The 25,813-nt window shown below is 44.6% G+C and overlaps 1 protein-coding gene across 1 annotated transcript in view; it reads left to right on the top strand.

Moving 5' to 3' along the window:
* FBXO16 (F-box protein 16) overlaps nt 1-25,813 on the top strand; it is a 56,587-nt gene extending 30,774 nt beyond the window's left edge. The window contains exons 6-9 of the mRNA XM_058801525.1: nt 1,516-1,706; nt 11,031-11,133; nt 21,377-21,560; nt 25,696-25,813. Coding sequence (XP_058657508.1) covers nt 1,516-1,706; nt 11,031-11,133; nt 21,377-21,560; nt 25,696-25,763 — 546 coding nt within the window. The 3' untranslated portion in view covers nt 25,764-25,813. The remainder of the gene's footprint in view (nt 1-1,515; nt 1,707-11,030; nt 11,134-21,376; nt 21,561-25,695) is intronic.

Raw genomic sequence — 25,813 nt, forward strand, 5'->3', positions numbered from 1 at the left:
TTCTCTTGTTGGTGTGTGACTTTCAGCACAGAAAGTTTAAAATTTTCAGCATCCAGGGCTCCACCAGTGTTTAACTCAATACAGAGTGTTAGCAAGTTCTCCTCACAGCTTAATTAGACAAAACAATCCTTTTCCAACACAAGAACCAAAGTCACCGTTGTAGCTTCAGGCCCCAAAAAGTGTAAATTGATGAGAATAAACTGGGAGAATGTGACTTCATTACCTGAAGATGTAATTGAATAATTAACAAGAAGAAGGATCAGCCACCACCCTAAAACCTCCATCTTGTTTACATATATTTCTATATTCTAAAACCCCAAACTCTACGTTTTCCACCCTGTGATATTACACACTTCTAATCAAACTCCACATCCATTCTGGCCCCAAAAAGTGTAAATTGATAGTAGCAAACTGGGAGGATGTGACTTCATTACATAATTATAATTGAATAATTAACCCCCAATATTCAAATGGCCCAAAACCCATAAAAGTGTGAAAACCTGTGAGAAATGGATTTGTAGAGAAGTCTCCAAGCCTGACAGAAGGCTCCCACATCTGTGTGCAAACTTTGAGACAAGAAATGCTGACTTAGAAATTCCATGGAACAGGACAGACATTGTTGAGAGAGAAATGGAGCTAGAAACCAATTTCAAAAGATAACATTACAAATAAGACTGGATACTTTAGAGAAATAAAACTATGAAAGATGAATTGTAGTAAGAATCATGAAGGGTAATTTTAGATTATTGGTTTTGAGGTATTTACAGTATGGTAAATACTGAAAATACCTTAAAGTGCTAATATTGAAATACCTTAAGTGCTAAAAGTTGATAGCTTAAGAAACACTTAAAATGTATTTTAATTAAAAAATAATTGGTTTCTAATTGTGATGGCATGAATTATAACATCTGTATTGTCTCACCCTTCACATGAGAGTAAAAATAGAATAAAAGTTTTTAAAATGCCTCTCAGTTGCCCCATCTCTGGGTCAGAAAAGGGCTTAACCCAACAGTGACCCATCATGGCCCCTGCACTGCCCAAGGTGTATCCTTGCCAAGGTCTTTTTAATAAATATTTGTTTTATTTCTCTAACTCTTGTTTGATTTCTCTAGCTCTGGTCTCTGTTCTAGGAAGCCTCCCCACCTATCACAACTCCTGCACAGGTGTTCATCCCAACTGGGAAAATTGGGGGTTCTGGCTCCCAGCTCCTCGGCCTCCTCATCTTTTTGGGGATCTCCTGCCCTGAATTCAAAGCTGAGCCCTTTAATTTAAAGCAAAGTCTGGCTTTAAATCAGGCTCTCTGTAGTTGATAGAGAGAAGCTGATACAGCTCAACAGCAGCTCAGCTCATCTCAATATGGATTATAGTGTTTGGGTGCCTCTTTCTGTCACTGACCACAATGGAGCCCACAGAGACCAAAATTCTGAGTTAATCCCCAATGATTACAACTCTAAATTTATCCCAATCTGATTTGCATCATAAAACTCATTTTCTTCCTTCCACCTCTCCAATCAGACTCCTTCCAAGGACGAGTTCATCGTTATCGACGTGCAGCCAGTGAAGAGCAACGTGCCAGAGAGGAAACTTTCTGTGAGCAGGGGCAGGAAGGAGCTCCCTCCGTGGCGCTCCTCCGACAGGAACCCCACGGACACCGTCCGCTACAACTACCTGGACAACCAGCACCCCATCGAGCAGGCCAGGCACGCGTAAGAGTTTCACATTTTCCTTTTGCAACAAGATTTTCCATGTCTCTCTGCCTGTTCTGGTTGCAAACCCATTTTCCTGCTTTTTTTGCCTTTTTTTGGATGGGTTTTTGTGGGGGCCTGAATGTATGCATTGTTATAACAACAAGATAACAACAATACAAGAACGAGTGGTGACCCCGACGTGATGGAGACTGTGCAGCCACAAGGAACATCGAGAGAAGGGATGGACTCTTTAAGAATGTAATAACAACAAGATAACAACAATACAAGAACGAGTGGTGACCCCGACGTGATGGAGACTGTGCAGCCACAAGGAACATCGAGAGAAGGGATGGACTCTTTAAGAATATAATAACAACAAGATAACAATACAACAACAAGTGGTGACCCCAACGTGATGGAGAACACACAGCCAACAAGGAACATCGAGAGAAGGGATGGGATGGACTCTTTAAGAATATAATAACAACAAGATAACAATACAACAACAAGTGGTGACCCCAACGTGATGGAGAACACACAGCCAACAAGGAACATCGAGAGAAGGGATGGGATGGACTCTTTAAGAATATAATAACAACAAGATAACAATACAACAACAAGTGGTGACCCCAATGTGATGGAGAACGTGCAGCCACAAGGAACATCGAGAGAAGGGATGGACTCTTTAAGAATATAATAACAACAAGATAACAATACAACAACAAGTGGTGACCCCGATGTGATGGAGAACGTGCAGCCACAAGGAACATCGAGAGAAGGGATGGACTCTTTAAGAATGTAATAACAACAAGATAACAACAATACAACAACAAGTGGTGACCCTGACGTGATGGAGACTGTGCAGCCACAAAGAACATCGAGAGAAGGGATGGACTCTTTAAGAATGTAATAACAACAAGATAACAATACAACAACAAGTGGTGACCCCGATGTGATGGAGAACACACAGCCAACAAGGAACATCGAGAGAAGGGATGGACTCTTTAAGAATATAATAACAACAAGATAACAACAATACAACAACAGGTTTTGGGCCAAAGCCACTGGTTTGTGTCCTCTCTGCGCAACTTTTGGTGTAATTATGTCTCAGTTCAGGGTGGAACTCCTGGGGGATGTTGCAGAGCTGGAACAGGAGGAATCAAGACAAAGTTTTGTTGGAGAGTTTTTAAAATCGAGCTGCCAGGCGGAGAGGAATGTGTGGGTTTTGCAGGGGCAGAGGAAGAATGAATGAATGAATGAATGAATGAATGAATGAATGAATGAATGAATTGTGATGAAATGTGATTCTATCTCTGGGAGGATCTCCTGCCTGACAGGAGGTTGGGATGATTGAATTGCAGGGCAGGTGTAAGAGGATGTCAGGGCATGGAGGTGATGAATGGTATTTGTGTCTGCCCTGCCTGGATCCATCACTTCCTGGGCTCCCAGATTTACCCACATGGAAAAAAAAACCCAAAAAACGTCATTTCCCTCCAAAAGCAGAGCTTTGACTGTTAGAACTGCTCCAGGTTTTCCTTTGGCACCTCTGGCATCAGAGATTTTCCCAATCTTGGATCCAGGGTCAGTTTTCTGTGCAAGCCCAGGGAGGGTGTGGCAGTGACCTTTTTTCCAAACCTTGGATCCAGGGTCAGTTTTCTATGCATTAACAAGTTCAGGGACGCTGTGGCAGTGACCTTTTATCCAAACCTTGGATCCAGGGTCAGTTTCTGTGCATTAACAAATGCAGGGAGGCTGTGGCAGTGACCTTTTCCCCAATCTTGGATCCAGGGTCAGTTTTCTGTGCATTTACAGCCCAGGGAGGGTTTGGCAGTGACCTTTTTCCAAACCTTGGACCCAGGGTCAGTTTTCTGTGCATTTACAGCCCAGGGAGGTTTGGCAGTGACCTTTTTCCAAACCTTGGACCCAGGGTCAGTTTTCTGTGCATTTACAGCCCAGGGAGGTTTGGCAGTGACCTTTTTCCAAACCTTGGACCCAGGGTCAGTTTTCTGTGCATTTACAGGCCAGGGAGGTTTGGCAGTGACCTTTTTCCAAATCTTGGACCCAGGGTCAGTTTTCTGTGCATTTACAGCCCAGGGAGGGTTTGGCAGTGACCTTTTCCCAATCTTAGACCCAGGGTCAGTTTTCTGTGCATTACCACACCCTGGGAAGTTTTGGCAGTGACCTGTGGGAAGAGCTCACCCTTTCCTTGTGCAAATCCCTGGCAATGCCACCTCTGACACTTCCCAGGGGTCACCTCAGCCCAGCTGGTGTGACAAGGGTGAGGCTGCTGTCAATCCCAGCCTGGCAGAGAGGCACTGGATCCTCTGGAGCATTCCCTGTTTTCTGTGGGAATCCACAGGCTGAGCAGGACATTCCTCTGGGCTGTGCCAACAAAAACCTTGGGAACCCACATGACAAAAAACCACCCAGGTTTTGTTTAAATAAATCCCAAACAGAGCCAAGATTATCCCTGCACTCAGGAACAATCAGCTGAGGAATTACCCCAGCCAGGGATTGTTTGGCCAAGCGCTCTGGGAGCTCCTTCCCAAACCCACCGGGAGCTCCCCGAGCAAAAACCTTTTATGAATCACGTTTTAATCCGCGTCCCCTGCTCCTTGCATGCTGCGCTACTTCAAAGAGCTTCCCAGTTTCCACCTCACCCTCTTTCTGTGGGATGTTTCCCAACTCCAGCGCCACTTTTTGGGTTGTTTTCTTTGAAGTTTTTCAGTGAATATTTTCACCCAACGCTTCCTGCTGCAAACAAACCTGGTGTTGTTTTCCAGCTGTGCTCAGTGGTTTTGTGTAGCAGCTCCCAGAGGGTTCTGTGAGGGTCAGGATTCTCTTTGTGCCATTTCTGTGAGGTTCAGGATTCTCCTGTGCCATTTCTATGAGCTTCAGGATCCTCTTGTGCCATTTCTGTGAGGTTCAGGATCCTCTTGTGCCATTTCTATGAGCTTCAGGATTCTCCTGTGCCATTTCTGTGAGGTTCAGGATTCTGCTGTGCCATTTCTGTGAGCTTCAGGATCCTCCTGTGCCATTTCTGTGAGGTTCAGGATTCTGCTGTGCCATTTCTGTGAGGTTCGGGATTCTCCTGTGCCATTTCTGTGAGGTTCAGGATCCTCCTGTGCCATTTCTGTGAGGTTCAGGATTCTCCTGTGCCATTTCTGTGAGGTTCAGGATCCTCCTGTGCCATTTCTGTGAGGTTCAGGATTCTCCTGTGCTGCTTCTGTGAGGTTCAGGATCCTCCTGTGCCATTTCTGTGAGGTTCAGGATTCTGTTGTGCCATTTCTGTGAGGTTCAGCATCCTCCTGTGCCATTTCTGTGAGGTTCAGGATCCTCTTGAGCCATTTCTGTGAGGTTCAGGATTCTCCTGTGCCATTTCTATGAGCTTCAGGATTCTCCTGTGCCATTTCTGTGGGGTTCAGGATCCTCCTGTGCCATTAAATAGTGGGACAAGCCTTGTTTGAAGAGTTTAGAAGTTGCCTGTCCCAGCACTGAGCAGGTGAGAACAATTCACCTGAAATAATGAAACAATAAATAATAACTACAATTCACCTGAAATAATGAAACAATAAATAATAACTACAATTCACCTGAAATAATGAAACAATAAATAATAACTCCACTCCCTGTTTGCCTCTCCCCAGTGAGATCCCAGCCCCGTCTCCATTTGTGGGGAACATTTTAATGCCAAGTGTTCCTGCAAATCTGCCATTTATCCTCAATTACAGAGGATTATTTCGAGGAGAGGGAGGAATTCTGTGAGATTTGCCTGTTTATTGAGGATCTGCCTTTAATATCCCTTAAGCTGCAGGTAATTGCTGCAGCTCAGGCTCCTCTGCGCTGATTATTCAGCAGCACAGGCGCTGCAGCTGCTGGCCCAGCCTCCCACTCCCACGGCCACGATCTGCTGCTTCTTTTCCAGGGACACTTTGCTGTGCCATCCCAAAAATCCTCCCACGGAGGCTCTGTGGGAGGACTTCACCAATTTTGGGAACTGGGAATCAAGGAAATTGATTCTGGGGCTGTTAGAGCATGGAAAATATCATTATTTAGTTTTCCTGCTTTTCAGCTGGATCCCTGAGTGCCACACCTTGAGTGTCCCCCAGGTTTTGGTGGGGATGGCTGGAAAATGTTACCATGGTCCTGATGTCCTTTTGGGGTGCCAAATCCTGATTTGGAACCTCCCAGGAATCCACCTCAGACCCTGCCTGGCCAGGGCTCGGCTTGGAAGGCAGAACGGGATCCCGAGATAAAAATCTCCCACCCCGCCGGCGATTCTCCTTTCAGACGAGCCAGATCCCAGGAGCTCAGGGGCAAAACAACCTCAGCTCATGTAAAATGGATGTTCGGGAGGAAGGAGAGCGCTGTAAAACGAGACCCTGCAACAACAGAAGCGATTTCCAGGCCTTTGCCAAAGGGAATTGCTGTGGTCTGGAAAGGAACAGGGGTGTGGGGTTTCCTTCGGGACGTGGCAGAACTCGCAAAAACCCAAAGTGATGGTGGAGAGAAAAGGACTGCAGGGAGCTCTTCTTGCCCTGGGATCCCTGAGCCAACAAAACCTTTTTTTTTTTCCCATTTGAGTGCTGAGGAAGCTGTGGAGGATTCCTCCCGAATAAACAGGATCACATCAAAGGAATTCCTGACGCCACCATCAAAGCAAGGTGTGAGAGGAGTCACTGGCTGCTGCCTCGACTCCAAGTTAATCTCCCTAATTCCACGCTGGATTTTGCAGAATTTAAGAGGTAATCCACCAAAAAGAAGTTTTTCCTGACTCTTGGGCCTGGTTAAAATCTCCTCGGAGCCCGACCTTGCTCTGCTGTTGTTTTCTGGTCCGAAGGGAGAGGAGGACTCTGCTGCTCATCACATCGAGGTGGAATATTGACATTTAAATGGCAGAGTTCATGGAATTCCAGAATGGAAAGAGACATTAAAATTCATCCAGTTCCAACCCGGACACCTCCCACTATCCCAGGCTGCTCCAAGCCCCAATGTCCAACCTGGCCTTGGACCCTTCCAGAGATCCAGGAGCAGCCACAGCTTCTCTGGGAATTCCAGCTCAGCCCCTCCCCACCCTCTCATGGAGGGATTTTTTTCCCTAATGTGTAATCTAAATCTCTTTAAGTTTAAAACTGCTCATGGAAAAAGTCACTTCTTGTCATCTGTGATGACAAAAGAGTTTTCATCTGTTTCTTGGCTGCCCTTTTTGAGTCATCAGCTGCCTTCTCCCTCCCACAGCAGCACCAAAACAACACTGCTGAGAATTCCTAGCAGGGAACTCATCCCTGTTTAGCCAAAAAAAAAAAAGAAATACAGGAAGCAGAAGGAGCTGCAGTCAATTCTCAATTAGGCAGAGAGGTGGAAATGGAGCCCTCTAAGTGGGAACACAAACCACATTCTGCAGGCTGTGAGACCATAATTGGCTCTTTAGCTTCGAAAAACAGATCAATGCATTTCCAGCCAGCAGCTGGGCAGTGCTCACTGGGGAGAGCAACAACACTGCCCAAAAAACGGGCTTCATTTGCAATCTGCATCATCACTGAAATCTCATTTTTGTTTCTGCTGGATTTCTTTGCTGGTTGCTCAGAAAGGCAGGAGTTTGTACCCTAAAAACTGCACCCAGGAGCTCAGAAAACCCCCTGAGGGAGTGAAGGAGATGAGACAGAGATCCCAAATAATTTCCCTGGGATGAGACAGAGATCCCAAATAATTTTCCCCTTGGATCTAGCTGGGACAGTGTGGGAAAAGCTTCCCAGTCACTAAGCAGGGAAATTAAGAACAGCAAGGAGCAGACGTGCAGCCAAGGGAGAGGTGAGGTGACAGAGAGGAGATACAGACATTTAGTGCCCATTCTGTGAATGCTGGATTTCTGCTGGATTTCTGCTGGATTTCTTTGCTGGTTGCTCAGAGAGGCAGGAGTTTATACCCAAAAACTGAGCTCATCGAAAACCCTCCTGAGGGAGTGAAGGAGATGGGACAGAGATCCCAAATAATTTCCCTGGGGTGTTTTGGATTTAGCTGGGACAGTGTGGGAAAAGCTTCCCAGCCACAGAGCAGGGAAATTAAGAACAGCAAGGAGCAGCCATGCAGCCCAGGGAGTGGTGAGGTGACAGAGAGGAGATCCAGACAGGCTTGCATTACAAATTGCCTGCAAGGGGTTATCAAAACCCCTCATAGAATTATAGCTGTGACTATCGGTGTTGTCATTTATCACAGCCACCATTTCTGGTAGGTCTGGTTTGTTTTCTGCCTGAATTGTTCAAGCAGACAAAAAAAAAAAAAAACCCAAAAAACCCCTCCAGAGATCAGCAAGGAAGGATTTGCCTCTCCGGGCACAAAGAAATATTGCACAGGGGGAAGTGAAAGATTTTTATCTGCAGCCAGTTAGGAAATTTTTCTCTGTGGGGCTCTGATCTGCCTCCAGAGGCCCAGGAGGGCGTTTCTGCCGTGCACAGTTCTGCTGGAAGGCATCTGCTGTTTGTGCTGCTGCTTGCCAATAAATCAAAAGATTTGCCTCCCACTTGATGATGCATAATGAATAATGAATTCCAATTCCAGCGAGCGAGCGCTGGAGCGGCGCCAAGGCCGCGGCCTCGGGCCTCAAGACGGGGCCCTGCTCCTTCTCACGGCCACAACGCCTCGTCCTTCCCCCCTCCCCTGCCCTGGGGCATTGATGGCCACGGGCTGCCTCTAAAAAACAGTTGCATATTGTCCTGGAGTGTTTACCCGACGAGGAAATAATTATTCTGGTTAATTGTTCAGGCGGGAGCAGGCCCCGCTCCTGACAAAGGGGGAATCGCTCGCGTGAGAAGGACTCGGAGCGGCCCCGTCCTCCCTCAGCCCCTCTTCGTGCCAGCCCAGCTCGCTGAGGGCGTGTGGGAATCAAAAATATTCCTGAAGGGAGGAAAATGGGGTGAGAAACAGCAATTCAGCGCTGGGAGTCAGACCTGCTGTCCTTTTTCCTCTTCCTCACTTCCTCCATTTTCCTGACCTGGAGCTCAGGTTGTAGGGGTGACCTGACACCACGATTTGGACACCAGAACACAGCAGAACATACCTAAATTTACATAATTTACACTAATAATTTAGACTAATAATTTACAATTATATTTGACAGTAATATTTTACAATGATATTTTACAATAATATTTGCAGTCACAAGGCCAGGGCTGCCTTCTACCCAAAGTTCGCAGCATTATTTAGGATGGAAAACATCTTTAAGAGGAAAATGGGGTGAGAAACAGCAATTCAGCACCGGGAGTGAGACCTGCTGTCATTTTTCCTCACCCTCACTCCTGGTGCTTTCCTGACCTGGAGCTGGGGCTGTGGGGGTGACCTGACACCACGATTTGGACACCAGAACACAGCAGAAGATACCTAAAATTACACTAATGATTTACACTAAAAATTTGCACTAATATTTTATACTAACAATTTGCAATTATATTTTACAATAATATTTTATTTTACAATAATATTTGCAGTCACAAGGCCAAGGCTGCCTTCTACCCAAAGGTCACATCATCATTTAGGATGGAAAACACCTTTAAGATCACCAAGTCCAACTATAACCAGGTCCTCCAAAATGACCAATTGATTCCCAGCTGGAATATTTTGGATGGAATTTTCTCCCTTAGTTTTTTTTTCTTTGTGTTTAAAAACAGGAGACTGCCAGGTCCACCAAAATGACCAGTTCATTCCCAGCTGGAATATTTTGGATGGAATTTTCTCCCTTTGTTTTTTGTTTGGTTTGGTTTTTTTGGTTGGGTTTGGTTTTTTTTTTTTTTTTGTGTGTGTTTATAAACAGGTTGTGGTTTTCCTCAGTTTCCCATTTGAAACAATGCTGGATTTAACTTTATGCTCCTGGACTGGGATGAGGGAATGCTGGACATGTGCTGGAGGTGGGATCCTGTTTTACAGGCTAAAAGCTGTTTTAGAGTCCATTTCCACCCTTTATATCCATGGTTTTGTGTTCCTGCTGTGCTTTTTTCACTGGAAGAACCCCTCAGAGCTTCTGCTTTAAATTCCCAGATTCCATTTCATGGAATTTGAATGTGGAATGAGCACCTTTGGGTAATGAACCTGCCTGAGTGCTATGAAATAATAAAAATGCCTCAGAGTCTGGATTTTACTCATGATATTGGGAAAAAAATGTTGCCACTGGGGCCATATTCCAGTGCAATTCATTTAATTTTCATTTAATTTTCATTTTATTTGGAATATTCCTGTTCTGCCAGTTAATTGTGTTGAATTTCATAGCAGCTGCATATAATACCAAAAATATGCAAATACATGTGCAGAATTATTTGGTTACAAAAAACACTGAATAAACCTTGTTGGAGGGGCAGCCCCAGCCTTTTTTACACTTCAGGTCACACAGACTTCACTGAAAACTCCCAAATCGATTCAGCTCAACTTAATTTTCTGTGGATTTCCCCAAGGAGCTGTAACAATCTCAGGCAGGCTTAGCTTAAATCACTGAGTCCTGAGCTTGTCTTTGAGTGCCAGAATTTATCACAACTTTAAAAAAAATTTTAAAAATCAAGTTCCCACCTTCCCCTGAGCCCTGATTGTGCTCTTCAGGGCAAGATAACAAACGTGTTATCTTTTCAGGTGGCAACACCCCAAAGGATTTGACTTTTATCACCCCCAGGGCAGCAAGTGCAGAGCATTTATTGGAATTTATAGTACTTGAATATCTGTATATCGGCCTTGCCCCGGTAGGTGCCAGCTGCTCTTGATGGGCTGCAGCTGTGATGTCCTTAATTGGGCGGCAGCTGTGGCTAATGAAGATAACTGGGGTAAAAGGGGGTGGGTTGGCTGGGCAGGGAGAGCCTTGGAGGAGCCCTGATGAAGAAGCAGGAGCAGCAGTGCTGTGAAGAGCTGTGTGTGAGAAACCACCCAGAAGGTGTGGGACTCTAGAAATGTGATAACAGAAATATGAATAACCCAGAAGGTGTGGGACTCTAGAAATAGGATAACAGAAATATGAAAAATAACATGTGGTGACCCCGACGTGATAGTTGGCAGAGATAAGGCAGCCAAGACCCGTGGATGGCTTGTGAGAAACCACCCAGAAGGTGTGGGACTCTAGAAATGTGATAACAGAAATATGAATAGCCCAGAAGGTGTGGGACTCTAGAAATGTGATAACAGAAATATGAATAACCCAGAAGGTGTGGGACTCTAGAAATGTGATAACAGAAATATGAATAACCCAGAAGGTGTGGGACTCTAGAAATGTGATAACAGAAATATGAATAACCCAGAAGGTGTGGGACTCTAGAAATGTGATAACAGAAATATGAATAACAACAGGAATCCTCGTGTTCTGCTCTGCAGGAGGAGGAAGGGAGGAGGGAACACCCCAGACCTGAGCAGGGAGGCGGCCGAGAGGAAGAAGAGAGGAGGAGGAGGAGGAGGAAGATCAGCTCAGCTCCAGAAGGTGAAATCCCTGGCAAGTGTCACAGGGGGGATCCCAGCATTGTCAGCGCCCCCAGGGATGGTGCAGCTCGGAGATTTTCCCTCCGGGAAAAATCTGGGAATGAGGAGGAGACCAAACCCACCTGGAAAAATCTGGGAATGAGGAGGAGACCAAAAATCTGGGAATGAGGAGGACACCAAACCCACCTGGAAAAATCTGGGAATGAGGAGGACACCAAACCCACCTGGGCTGGTTCCTCCGTAATAATGATTTACACCTAAATTATTTTCACTCTGAGGGAATCATCCCAGATGTTACTGTGGGTGGGAACTGTCAGTGCAGAAAGTGACCCTGTTATTTATTTATAGTGACCCTGTAAATTTATTAATTTATTTACAGTGACCCTGTGAATTTATTTATTTATTTACAAAGGCTCTGTAAATTTATTAATTTATTTACAGTGACCCTGTAAATTTATTCTTTATTTACAATGACCCTGTGAATTTATTAATTTATTTACAGTGACCCTGTACATTTATTTACAGCGACCCTGTAAATTTATTAATTAATTTACAATGACCCTGTACATTTATTAATTTATTTACAGTACACCTGTAAATTTATTAATTTATTTACAGCAACCCTATAAATTTATTAATTTACTGTGGGGTGCGGAGGTTTAGGGACATCACACCATAACCAATACGATCCAGTGAAGCCAAATTTATTATCTCTAAAAACATTATTATTATTATTATCATCATCATCATCATTATTATCATTATTATCATTATCATATTTATTATAGTTAGAGTTGTAGTTATAATAAATCCCTACTGTCAATACATGATTTTGTTAATCCACATTAAATTAGAATGCTGATTGGATCATCTCATTTTTCTTGCTGTGGTTGTCTGGCCCACCCATGGCTCACTTTTTTCTCATTTTTCCAAGCTTGCTGAGTTTTAAATTTATTATTTACTGCGGGGTGTGGAGGTTCAGGGACACCACACCATAACCAATGTGATCCAGTGAAGCTAAATTTCTTATCCCTAAAAAGACAATTTATTTTAATATTATATAATAATAATAATAATAATAATAATAATAATAATAATAATAATAATAATAATAATAATAATAATAATAATATCTCTACTGTCAATAGATGATTGGTTAATCCTGGCTGTTCACACCTCTACATTAGAATGCTGATTGGATTTGATTTGATGATCTCATTTTTCTTGCTGTGCTCATCTGGCCCATCCATGATTCACTTTTTTCTCACTTTCCCAAGCCTGCTGACAAACTTGCTGAGTTTTAAATTTATTTATTTATTTACTGTGGGTTGTAGAGGTTCAGGGACATCACACCATAACCAATGTGATCCAGTGAAGCCAAGTGTCTTATCCCTAAAAAGATTATTATTATTATTATTATTATTATTATTATTATTATTATTATTATTATTATTATTATTATTTTCAATTATTATTATACAATTGTTAATATTATATTTATTATTATATTTGTGATGAATCCTTGCTGTCAATAGATGATTGGTTAATCCTGGCTGTTCACACCTCTGCATTAGAATGCTTATTGGATCATCTCATTTTTCTTGCTGGGCTCGTCTGGCCCACCCATGATTCACTTTTTTCTCACTTTCCCAAGCCTGCTGACAAACTTGCTGACTCCTGCTGACTCTTCTTCTTCTTGCATCTTTTTCAAGGATACACCAACCCCATTTCTGAATATTTCCATTATTCATCGTTTGTGTCCGTTGTCCAGGCTGAATGTGGCCATTGTCTTGTAGGAACTCCTCAACCTGCAAAAAACTCTTACCAATTTACCTCTCCTTTACCCCCCAAAATCCCTTTCCATGCTTTTACAAAGTGCTGCCACAGCTCTTTCATGAATTTTGCATCTCTTCCCAAAATTTCACGACTTTGGACGGCCGCGGTTCAATGTTTGCCGCGGTTCAATGGCGCCCTGAGCCCCAGCAGCCCCAGACCTCAACACTGAGAGCTCTTGGTGCTAAAATGGGACACCCTGCCACGAAAGGAGCCCGGGGAAGCCATTCCAGAAAGTTCCACGGGACTTTTTGTGGCTCTGGAAACAAAGCCTTGCCCGGGGCAGGCCAGCGGCAGCCCCTGCAGGAATGCAAGTGCTTCATCGTGGCGTGGTGCAGCCCCTGCAGGAATGCACGCGTTCATCGCGGCGTGGTGCAGCCCCTGCAGGAATGCACGCGTTCATCGCGGCGTGGTGCAGCCCCTGCAGGAATGCACGCGTTCATCGCGGCGTGGTGCAGCCCCTGCAGGAATGCACGCGTTCATCGCAGCCCCTGCAGGAATGCACGCGTTCATCGCGGCGTGGTGCAGCCCCTGCAGGAATGCACACGTTCATCGCAGCCCCTGCAGGAATGCACGCGCTTCATCGCGGCGTGGTGCAGCCCCTGCAGGAATGCACGCGTTCATTGAGGCGGGGTGCGGCCCCTGCAGGAATGCACGCGTTCATCGCGGCCCCTGCAGGAATGCGCGCGTTCATCGTGGCGTGGTGCGGCCCCTGCAGGAATGCACGCGTTCATCGCGGCCCCTGCAGGAATGCGCGCGTTCATCGCGGCATGGTGCAGCCCCTGCAGGAATGCAAGTGCTTCATCGCGGCGTGGTGCGGCCCCTGCAGGAATGCACGCGTTCATCGCGGCGTGGTGCAGCCCCTGCAGGAATGCACGCGTTCATCGCGGCGTGGTGCAGCCCCTGCAGGAATGCACGCGTTCATCGCGGCGTGGTGCAGCCCCTGCAGGAATGCACGCGTTCATCGCGGCGTGGTGCAGCCCCTGCAGGAATGCATGCGCTTCATCGCGACGTGGTGCCGCGAAACCGCTCCGAGCTCACGCTCCGCCCTCTTGGCCTTGATGAAAAGGACAAGAAAATATTATGTGATAATAAAAAGGGGAAAATATTACATGATAATAAAAAAAAAAAAAGAAAGTCCTTGGTACACCTACTTACACACCCTTTTCCCAGTACAGTTTAGGTAAGAAAAAATGCTCGATGCTCATTAAAAGCTGGTAATTAAATCCAGGTGATTTACACATTCATCTAGGCAGCAAATGTTCTTGTGCTCTAAACTGAGATTCCCAACAGCAGAATTCAGCATTTCCATCCGTGTTTGTCTTCCCCAGACTCTGGATAATTTTAGAAATTTTGCCCACCCAATTTAAATGGAACTGACAAAAATATTGCCTCTTTCAGAAGTCAGCATTTAATTATACCTCATGGTAATCTATAATTACACCTAAATAATTTTCACTTTTAACCCAATAGGAATTACATCTAAATTATTTTCACTTTTAACCCAATAGGAATTACATCTGAATTATTTTCACTTTTAACCCAACAGGAATACACCTAAATTATTTTCACTTTTAACTGAATAACCAACCACCCATGGCTACAATGCAGACTTTTTATCCAATTACACAAAACCACCCAAACCCATGAGGAATAAGGTGAAGAAGCACCAACCTCTGCCCTAAACCCTCCATCTTGTTTATATACATTATTATATTCTAAAACCCCAAACTCCAAATTTTCTAGAGTGTTCTAGAACCTCAAAATTTGAAAATTTCTAGAGTGTTCTAGAACCTCAAACTCAAATTTTTAAGGCCTCAAACTCTAAATTTTCTAGAGTGTTCTAGAACCTCAAACTCCAAATTTTAAAACCCCAAACTCTAAATTTTCCACCTTGTGATTTTACACACTTCTAATCAAACTCCTCACCCACAATCCCAGTGCAATAATTCAGTTTTGGAAGCTTTCTCCACGGCTTCAGGTCAGTGCCGTGTTCTCCTGCCAAAAAATCACAAAAAATCTGAAATTCTCAGCATCAGCCCACCAGAATTTCCCGATTTTGAGTTGTTTTATTGCCAGGCCAGCAGTGGAAGGATCTCAGCTCAGCGTAAAAACATTTGGTGATTTTGGTTTTCTCTCCCTGGATTTTAAGGAAAGTTATGTGATCTTCAAGGTAATTAATCAGGAAGGATTAAAGTGATAAAAAATCAGAGATTTGTGGAATTGTTGAAGTTCAAAAAGATGTAATTAATCAGGAAGGATTTAAGTGATAAAAAGTCAGAGAATTGTGGAATTGTTGAAGTTCAAAAAGATGTAATTAATCGGGAAGGATTTAAGTGATAAAAAAACAGAGAATTGTGGAATTGTTGAAGTTCAAGAAGATGTAATTAATCAGGAAGGATTTAAATGATAAAAAATCAGAATTGTGGAATTGTTGGAGCTCAAGAAGATGTAATTAATCAGGAAGGATTTAAGTGATAAAAAAACAGAGAATTGTGGAATTGTTGAAGTTCAAAAAGATGTAAATTATCAGGAAGGATTTAAGTGATAAAAAGAGAATTGTGGAATTGTTGAAGTTCAAGAAATCATTCCCTGCCACCACTGATCCGTGTCCCCAGGTGTCCCCAAGTGTCCCCAGGTGTCCCCAGGTGTCCCCAAGTGTCCCCAGGTGTCCCCAAGTGTCCCCAGGTGTCCCCAGGTGTCCCCAGGTGTCCCCAGGTGTCCCCAAGTGTCCCCAGGTGTCCCCAGGTGTCCCCAAGTGTCCCCAGGTGTCCCCAGGTGTCCCCAGGTGTCCCTTCCTTTGGGATTTGAATCCCTCCAGGGCTGGGGACTCCACTGGAGCCCTGGGCAGCCGTAAATAAACACCAAAAACGATAAAACTGAGCTTAAGCCAGGCTGATGCATAAGAAAAAATATAAAAAAATACAATTCTCTAGCTATAATCCAAAATTAATTTCCATTTCTTATTAAAGGCAGCATTGGGAAACCTGCTTGAAATGAAAGCCTTTGAAAAGCTTTTGTTTAATCAAGTCTAAATAAAGAAGATTAACGTGCAAATCTTGCAGCAAATCCTTCCAGAACAGCCTGGGATGAAAGAAGAAGTGCCCAAGGCGAGCAAACACCGAGTTCAAATTAAAATTAAACCTCAAACAGATCAATGATGCAAGGGGAGAATAAAGAATATTCCAGGCAGCCGTGAAGATGTGAAAAGGGGTTATTAAATGGAGCTCCCAAAATAAAAATAAAAACTGAATTAAAGGGACATCCACTGGCTCCAGGTGAATGAGAAAAATATAAAAATAAAACCTGAATTAAAGGGACATCCACTGGCTCCAGGTGAATGAGACAAAAAATAAGAATAAAAATTAAGGGGACATCCACTGGCTCCAGTTTCCATGAGGTGAATGAGAATAAAAAATAAGAATAAAAATTAATTAAAGGGACATCCACTGGCTCCAGGTGAATGAGAATAAAAATAAGAATAAAAACTTAATTAAGGGGACATCCACTGGCTCCAGGTTCCATGTGCTGAATGAGAATAAAAAATAAGAATAAAAACTGAATTAAAGCGGCATCCACTGGCTCCAGTTTCCATGTGCTGAATGAGAATAAAAATAAGAATAAAAACTGAATTAAAGCAGCATCCACTGGCTCCAGGTGAATGAGGTGAATGAGAATAAAAATAAGAATAAAAATTAAGGGGACATCCACTGGCTCCAGGTGAATGAGAATAAAAATAAGAATAAAAACTGAATTAAAGGGACATCCACTGGCTCCAGGTGAATGAGAATAAAAATAAGAATAAAAACTGAATTAAAGGGACATCCACTGGCTCCAGGTGAATGAGAATAAAAATAAGAATAAAAACTGAATTAAAGGGACATCCACTGGCTCCAGTTTCCATGTGCTGAATGAGAATAAAAAAGAAGAATAAAAACTGAATTAAAGGGGACATCCACTGGCTCCAGGTGAATGAGAATAAAAAATAAGAATAAAAATTAAGGGGACATCCACTGGCTCCAGTTTCCATATGCTGAATGAGAATAAAAATAAGAATAAAAAATTAATTAAAGCGGCATCCATTGGCTCCAGGTGAATGAGGTGAATGAGAATAAAAAATAAGAATAAAAAATTAATTAAAGGGACATCCACTGGCTCCAGTTTCCATGTGAGAAACCGAGAATGAGAATAAAAAATAAGAATAAAAACCGAATTAAGGGGACACCCACTTAATGAATAGAATGAGCAAAGCTGGCAGGGTTTGGATTTTGTCACCAATCAGGAAAAGCAGAAAATGTTCCAGGCTGGCTCTTCATGGGGAATTCATTAAAGTCAATTGGCCCAATTGGAATAAAAAGTTCATGAGAGTGAGCGCAGTTCCTCGGGTTTCTATGGAGGCCGCGTTCTGCAGCGCGATTCCTGCAGGGTTCTGGAGGCCGCGTTCTGCAGTGCGATTCCTGCAGGATTATGGGAACAAATTCCCAAATATTTGTACCAGGCTGGCTCTTCATGGGGAATTCATTGAAGTCAATTGGCCCAATTGCAATAAAAAGTTGATGAGTGAGCGCAGTTCCTCGGGTTTCTATGGAGGCCGCGTTCTGCAGCGCGATTCCTGCAGGACTCTGGAGGCCGCGTTCTGCAGCGCGACTCCTGCAGGGTTCTGGAGGCCGCGTTCTGCAGCGCGATTCCTGCAGGACTCTGGGAACAAATTCCCAAATATTTGTACCAGGCTGGCTCTTCATGGGGAATTCATTGAAGTCAATTGGCCCAATTGCAATAAAAAGTTCATGAGAGTGAGCGCAGTTCCTCGGGTTTCTATGGAGGGACGCGTTCTGCAGCGCGATTCCTGCAGGGTTCTGGAGGCCGCGTTCTGCAGCGCGATTCCTGCAGGATTATGGGAACAAATTCCCAAATATTTGTACCAGGCTGGCTCTTCATGGGGAATTCATTGAAGTCAATTGGCCCAATTGCAATAAAAAGTTGATGAGTGAGCGCAGTTCCGTGGGTTTCTATGGAGGCCGCGTTCTGCAGCGCGATTCCTGCAGGACTCTGGAGGCCGCGTTCTGCAGCGCGATTCCTGCAGGGTTCTGGAGGCCGCGTTCTGCAGCGCAATTCCTGCAGGACTCTGGGAACAAATTCCCAAATATTTGTACCAGACTGGCTCTTCATGGGGAATTCATTGAAGTCAATTGGCCCAATTGCAATAAAAAGTTCATGAGAGTGAGCGCAGTTCCTCGGGTTTCTATGGAGGCCGCGTTCTGCAGCGCGATTCCTGCAGGGTTCTGGAGGCCGCGTTCTGCAGTGCGATTCCTGCAGGATTCTGGGAACAAATTCCCAAATATTTCCTGGGAAAGCTGAAATGGGGATCAGCGTCAGCAGCCCAGGGCGGGCTCTGCTCCGGGCACTCCCCCTGATTATTTTTAGCCCCCAAAAAATGATTTTTAGTCCTTAAATAATTTATTTTTGACAGGAGCAGTCCTCCCTGCCTCCCTGCCTGTGTCCTGTAGGATTTGAAGGCAGAAATGCATTTTTTACGCAGCATTTTGATGGGAAAAGGAGACAAAATTCCGTTTACAGGAGGTGGGAAAAGCTGGGGAAAATCCAGGATTCCCAGCACACGGGCCTGTGCAATGCAGATTTATACATAGATAAAAATATATACAAATATATGTGTAATTTTTGTTTTATAAAATATATACATGTATTTTATATGTATATATAATATATATAATATATATATTTATATATATATATAGAAATATATATAGAAAAATAAATATAAATGTACATAAAATATGTGTATATATAATATCTATTAAAATTATATATTAAAATATATAAATATATAAATACACATAAAATGTATGTATATATAATATATACACATATATTTTATATGTATATTTTATATACATATATATTTATATGTATAAATATATATAAATGTGTATATAAATATGTGTATAAATATACATATATTTATATGTATATAAATATACATACTGTTCAAGGTACATTTATATTTATATTTATATTTATATTTATATTTATATTTATATTTATATTTATATTTATATTTACATATAGATGATAGGTATATATAAATTCTATTTTATATAAAACATGTTTTATATTTTATATAAAATATTATTTTATATTTTGAATTTTCTTTATTCATCATAACAATGTTTGTTCTCCATCCTTACCAAATAACTTGGATTGGTCAAAAAAACCCCCAAAAACCAAAACCAACAACAACAAAATCCCAACAAAACCCAAACCAAAACAAAGCCTCCAAAAACCACAACCAACCAACCAACCAACCAAAAAACCCCAATAAATCAAACCCAAGCCTGTTTTTTTCAGAATCTAGGGATTTTTTTTTTTTTAATTTTTGGAATTTTTCTCAAGGAAAAGTAGTTTGCTACAATTTTTTTTTTTTTGCTTAATTTTTATCCTAAATAAAAGTTAAAATGAACTTCATCCTTTACACTTTTGAGTCTTCAGACACTGAGCGAGACTGGGGACGTGCACAGGGGACAATTTGGGCATTAACAAATTAATTGGTGTGGAGAATTAATTAATGAGGTTTGGCTTCACTGGCACCAGTTTCTAATTGGGTCCCTCTGTCCTTAAGGCACCACAGCACAGCTCAAATAAAGCAAATTATTGATTAATTTTTAGGAGTATCATCAAGGGATATCATTTAGGAATAAAATGTATAGAATCAATATTTATTGATATTAATCTATACAATCGATGGAACAGAAATTGGGAATAAAAGGTATAGAATGTACAGAATTTCTCAGTGGATTGCAATGTTTTCAGTCCGTCTGAAACTGCTGGGAATGATGATTTCTCTTCTCTTCTCTTCTCTTCTCTTCTCTTCTCTTCTCTTCTCTTCTCTTCTCTTCTCTTCTCTTCTCTTCTCTTCTCTTCTCTTCTCTTCTCTTCTCTTCTCTTCTCTTCTCTTCTCTTCTCTTCTCTTCTCTCTTCCCTCCCCTCCCTTTCCTTTCCCCTTTCCCCTTTCCCCTTTCCCCTTTCCCCTTTCCCCTTTCCTCTTCCCCTCCCTTTCCCCTGTCCCTGTCCCTTCCCCTTCTCTTTCCCCTTCCCTTTCCTTTTCTCTTTCCCCTTTCCTTTTCCTTCTCCCTTTCCCCCTTCCCCTTCCTTTTCTCCTCTCCCTTTCCTTTCCCCTTTTCCCCCTTTTCCCCTTTTCCTTTCCCCCTTTCCCCTTCCCCTTTTCCCTTCCCCTTCCCTGTTCCCTCCTCCTTCTCCTCTCCCTTTTCCCTTTCCCTTCTCCTTACCCTTCCCTTTTCCCTTTCCCCCTTCCCTTTCCACTTTCCCTTTCCCATTTCTCCTTCCCCCTCTCCCCTTCCCTTCCCCCCTTTCCCCTTTCCCCTTCCTCTTCCCCTTTCCCATTTCCCCTTTCCTTTTCCCTTTTCCTTTCCCTTCCCCTTTCCCATTTCCCTTTTCCTTTTCCCTTTTCCCCTTTCCTTTTCCCTTTTCCTTTCCCTTCCCCTTTCCCATTTCCCTTTTCCTTTTACCGTTCCCCTCCCATTTCCCCCTTCCCCCTTCCACTTTTCCCCTTTTCCCCTTTCCCCTCTCCTTTCCCCCTTCCTCTTCCTCTTCCTCTCCCCCTTTCTCTTTCCATTTCCTTTTCCCCTTTCCTTTCCCTCTTTGCCCCTTCCCCCTTCCCTCTTTCCCCTTGTCCCCTTCCCCTTTTCTTTTCCCCCTTTCCTTTTCCCCTTTTCCCCTTTCCCTTCCCCTTTCCCTCTCCCCTTTCCCTTCCCCTTTTCCCCTTTTCTGCTTTTCCCCCTCCCTCTTCCCCTCTTCCCCCTTCCCCTTCCCCTTTCCCCTTTCCCCTTTCCCTTTCTCCTTTCCTTCTCATTTTCCCCTTTCCTTTCCCCTTTCCCTTTCTCCTTTCCTTCTCCTTCTCATTTTCCCCTTCCCTTTCCCCCTTTCCCTTTCCTTTCCCCTTTCCCCCTTTCCCCTCTCCCCTTTCCTCTTTCCCCCATCCCCTTTTCCCCTTCCCCTTTTCCTTTCCCCCCTCCCCTTTCCCCCTTTCCTTTCCCCTTTCCTCTTTCCTTTTCCACTTTCCCCTTTCCCCTTTCACCTTTTCCCCTTTTCCCCTTCCCCTTCCCCTTTTCCCCTTTCCCTTCCCCTTCCCCTTTTCCCCTTTCCCCCTTTTTCCCTTTTCCCCTTTCCCCCTTTTCCCTTTCCCCCTTTTTCCCTTTTTCTCTTTTCCCCTTTCCCTTCCCCTTCCCCTTTCCCTTTCCCTTCCCCTTCCCCTTCCCTTTTCCCCTTTTCCCCTTTCCCTTCCCCTTCCCCTTCCCTTTCCCCTTCCCCTTTTCCCCTTTTTCCCTTTTCCCCTTTCCCCTTTTCCCCTTCCCCTTTCCCTTTCCCTTCCCCAGCTGTCCCTCTCCTGCCCCGCTGCCGCCCCGCAGCCCCCGCTCGGTCCCCGCTGGGCCCGGCCCGCCCGTGCCGGGCTCCCTCCCGCCAAGGCCCCGGCCCGGAGCCGCCTCTGGAGCGCCGGGATCCGCGAACCGCGGCACGGAGGAGCTGCAGATGCCGCCGGGGGGGACACCGGGTCCCCGTGTGAGTGTGGGCTCCTGTCCTGGGGACAGCACCCAAATCACGGAGTCACGGAATGGTTTGGGTGGGAAACGCCCCCCAGTTCCACCCCTGCCATCTTCTGCTGTCCGAGCCCTGTCCAACCTGTCCTCGGTCGCTTCAGGGATCCGGGGGCAGCCACAGCTTCTCTGGGAACTCCAGCCCAGCCCCTCTCCACCGGCCCAGCCAGGAATTTCATCCCAAATCCCACCGAATCTCCCCTTTCCCAGCAGGAACCCATTCCCTGTGTCCTGTCTCTCCATCCCATGTGTCCTGTCCCTCCATCCCATGTCCCAAATCCCTCTTGAGCTCTCCTGGAGCTGCTCTTGGAGTTGAGGACAAGGACTGCCCTGGATGGTGGAACCCCAGCAGGAAGCCATTCATTCCCTGTGTCCTGTCCCTCCATCCCCTGTCCCAGGTCCCTCTCCAGCTCTCCTGGAGCCCCTCTTGGGGGGTGGAGGACAAAGAAATGCCCTGGATGGTGGGAACAACAGCAGGAACCCATTCCCTGTCCTGTCCCTCCATCCCATGTCCCACATCCCTCTCCAGCTCTCCTGGAGCTGCTCTAGGAGATGGAGGACCAGGAAATGCCCTGGATGGTGGGAACAACAGCAGGAACCCATTCCCTGTGTCCTGTCCCTCCATCCCCTGTCCCACGTCCCTCTCCAGCTCTCCTGGAGCCGCTCTTGGAGTTGAGGACAAGGAACTGCTCTGGATGGTGGGAACCACAGCAGGAACCCATTCATTCCCTGTGTCCTGTCCCTCCATCCCCTGTCCCACGTCCCTCTCCAGCTCTCCTGGAGCTGCTCTTGGGGTTGAGGACCAGGAACTGCCCTGGCTGGTGGGAACCACAGGGTTCCCAAAGCCAGGAGCCAGAGTGACCCCATCCCAAACAATCTGGCGCCATCTCAGCCTGGGGTTGCCTTTGGGGGCTCTTCCTGGAGCGTCCCGAAGCTGCTCAGGGTCAGGAGCATCCTGGGAAAGCCTTTTTGGGGTTTTTGGCACGTCCTGGTGGTTCACCCACCACGAGGGTCTCAATCTGTGACCCCTGGTGGATTTTGGTGCAGAAATGGTGAAGAACCTGGAGGGAGCAAAGGAAAGGGGATTTGGATGGGATACTGTCGGGATTTCTGGGTAGATCCTACAGGAAAATGATTATCCAGTAATTATCGGTGATCCCATCCAGATGGGAGATGATGGAGCACCTCCAGGATCCCTGTGGATCTCCCAAACTTTGCTTTTTTAGCAGATCCGTGGGTTCATCTCCACGAGGAGGACCCACAGCGCAAATCCCAAATCCTTGTGAGGAAAGGATCCAAGAGAGACCAGGGAAGCTCTGGAATGTTCGGATTGGGCTGCATTGGGGATTGGATTGGATTGAAAAAATTCCCTGGACAGCTGGAAGAGTTGTCCAGGGTGGAATTATTTAAAATCCCTGTGGATGTGGCACTTGGGGACACAGATCCCAGCACTGCACTCGATGGGCTTGGAGAACTTTTCCAACCGTAACAATTCCCTCATTCCATGAATGAGGCCTAGAAAAACACAAGCAGGAAGCAGAACACCCACACATCCTGGCCATAAAAATCACGATCAGGCTGGAAAATCCCATCAAAGTTTCCATAAAAACGTCCCTGATCCTGGAATGCCAGAGCCTGGATGGAGCTGGGAATGGATCTCCCAAACTTTGCTTTTTTAGCGGATCTGTGGGTTCATCTCCACGAGGAGGACCCACAGCGCAAATCCCAAATCCTTGTGAGGAAAGGATCCAAGAGAGACCAGGGAAGCTCTGGAATGCTCGGGGTGGGCTGGATTGGGGATTGGATTGGATTGGATTGGATTGGATTGGATTGGATTGGATTGGATTGAAAAAATCGTTTTCCAGGGTGGAGGGACTGAAAATCCCTGTGGATGTGGCACTTGGGGACACAGATCCCAGCACTGCACTCGATGGGCTTGGAGAACTTTTCCAACCGTAACAATTCCCTCATTCCATGAATGAGGCCTAGAAAAACACAAGCAGGAAGCAGAACACCCACACATCCTGGCCATAAAAATCACGATCAGGCTGGAAAATCCCATCAAAGTTTCCATAAAAACGTCCCTGACCCTGGAATGCCACAGCCTGGATGGAGCTGGGAATGGATCTCCCAAACTTTGCTTTTTTAGCGGATCTGTGGGTTCATCTCCACGAGGAGGACCCACAGCGCAAATCCCAAATCCTTGTGAGGAAAGGATCCAAGAGAGACCAGGGAAGCTCTGGAGTGCTCGGCTTGGGCTGGATTGGGGATTGGATTGGATTGGATTGGATTGGATTGGATTGGATTGGATTGGATTGGATTGGATTGAAAAAATCGTTTTCCAGGGTGGAGGGACTGAAAATCCCTGTGGATGTGGCACTTGGGGACACAGATCCAAGCACTGCACTCGATGGGTTGGAGAACTTTTCCAACCGTAACAATTCCATCATTCCATGAACGAGGCCTAGGAAAACACAAGCAGGAAGCAGAAAATCATCCTGGCCATAAAAATCAGGATCAGGCTGGAAAAGTTTCCATAAAAGTTTCCATAAAAACGTCCCTGATCCTGGAATGCCACAGCCTGGATGGAGCTGGGAATGGGGAGAATTTTCCCATGGGGAGAGAATTTTCCTCTCTGAATTTTCCCAAGAGGAGAGAATTTTTCTCTCTGAATTTTCCACAAGGAATTTTTCTCCCTGAATTTTCCCAAGAGGAGAGAATTTTCTTCTCTGAATTTCTCCACGAGGGGAGAATTTTCCTCTCTGAATTTTTCCATGAGGAGAGAATTTTTCTCTCTGAATTTTCCCATGAGGAGAGAATTTTCCTCTCTGAATTTTTCCATGAGGGGAGAATTTTTCTCTCAATTTCTCCACGAGGGGAGAATTTTTCTCTCTGAATTTTCCATGAGGAGAGAATTTTCCTCTCTGAATTTTTCCATGAGGGGAGAATTTTCCTCTCTGAATTTTCCACAAGGAGAGAATTTTCCTCTCTGAATTTTTCCATGAGGGGAGAATTTTTCTCTCTGAATTTCTCCACGAGGGGAGAATTTTTCTCTCTGAATTTTCCATGAGGAGAGAATTTTCCTCTCTGAATTTTTCCATGAGGGGAGAATTTTCCTCTCTGAATTTTCCACAAGGAGAGAATTTTCCTCTCTGAATTTTTCCATGAGGGGAGAATTTTTCTCTCTGAATTTCTCCACGAGGGGAGAATTTTTCTCTCTGAATTTTCCATGAGGAGAGAATTTTCCTCTCTGAATTTTTCCATGAGGGGAGAATTTTCCTCTCTGAATTTTCCACAAGGAGAGAATTTTTCTCTCTGAATTTTCCCAAGAGGAGAGAATTTTTCTCCCTGAATTTTTCCACAAGGAGAGAATTTTCCTCTCTGAATTTTTCCATGAGGGGAGAATTTTTCTCTCTGAATTTCTCCATGAGGGGAGATTTTTCCTCTCTGAATTTCTTCAGGAGGAGAGAATTTTTCTCTCTGAATTTTTCCATGGGGAGAGAATTTTTCTCTCTGAATTTTCCACAAGGAGAGAATTTTCCTCTCTGAATTTTTCCAGGAGGAGAGAATTTTTCTCTCTGAATTTTTCCAGGAGGAGAGAATTTTCCTCTCTGAACTTCTCCAGGAGGAGAGATTTTTTCTCTCTGAATAATATCCAAAATAAACCCCCCAATTTTGCAAGGAAAATCCTAATTTTGGGGGTTTTTTTGTGTCAGAAAGACACAAATCCTGCCATAATTCCTTCAGTGAAATTTCCCAGAGCTCCACTGGGCTCTCCCCAAAATAAACCCCCAATTTTGGCTCCTGCTTTGCCAGGCTGTGTTTGAAGGGACAGGAAACAGGAAAAATGCTTTGATTGATGATTATCGATTGATGATTATTTTATTTTCCCTCTAATGAGACCACGAGCGGGAATAATCTTCCCACTTGGAAAGGGATTTGAGCTTTTAAATGCCACGAAAATCCCAAGGGTTGGCTGAGCATTTAAATACATTTAGGTATTTAAATACGATGAGTATAAAAATACATTTAAAACCTGAATCCTCTGAGTCAATCTGAACTTTTGAAGTCTGATTTTGGCCATTTTCTCTCTCTTGCAGCCCCTCCTGTGTCTGAGGCTCAGCCCTGGCACGTTCCTCCACCCAAGCCAGGATCAGACACGGAATGAGGAGGATCCTCCATCCGAACACAACTGGAATTCAAATTATTCAAAAATTC

This window comes from Ammospiza caudacuta, chromosome 3, assembly GCF_027887145.1.
Source record: "Ammospiza caudacuta isolate bAmmCau1 chromosome 3, bAmmCau1.pri, whole genome shotgun sequence".
NCBI classification, from domain to species: Eukaryota; Metazoa; Chordata; class Aves; order Passeriformes; family Passerellidae; genus Ammospiza; species Ammospiza caudacuta.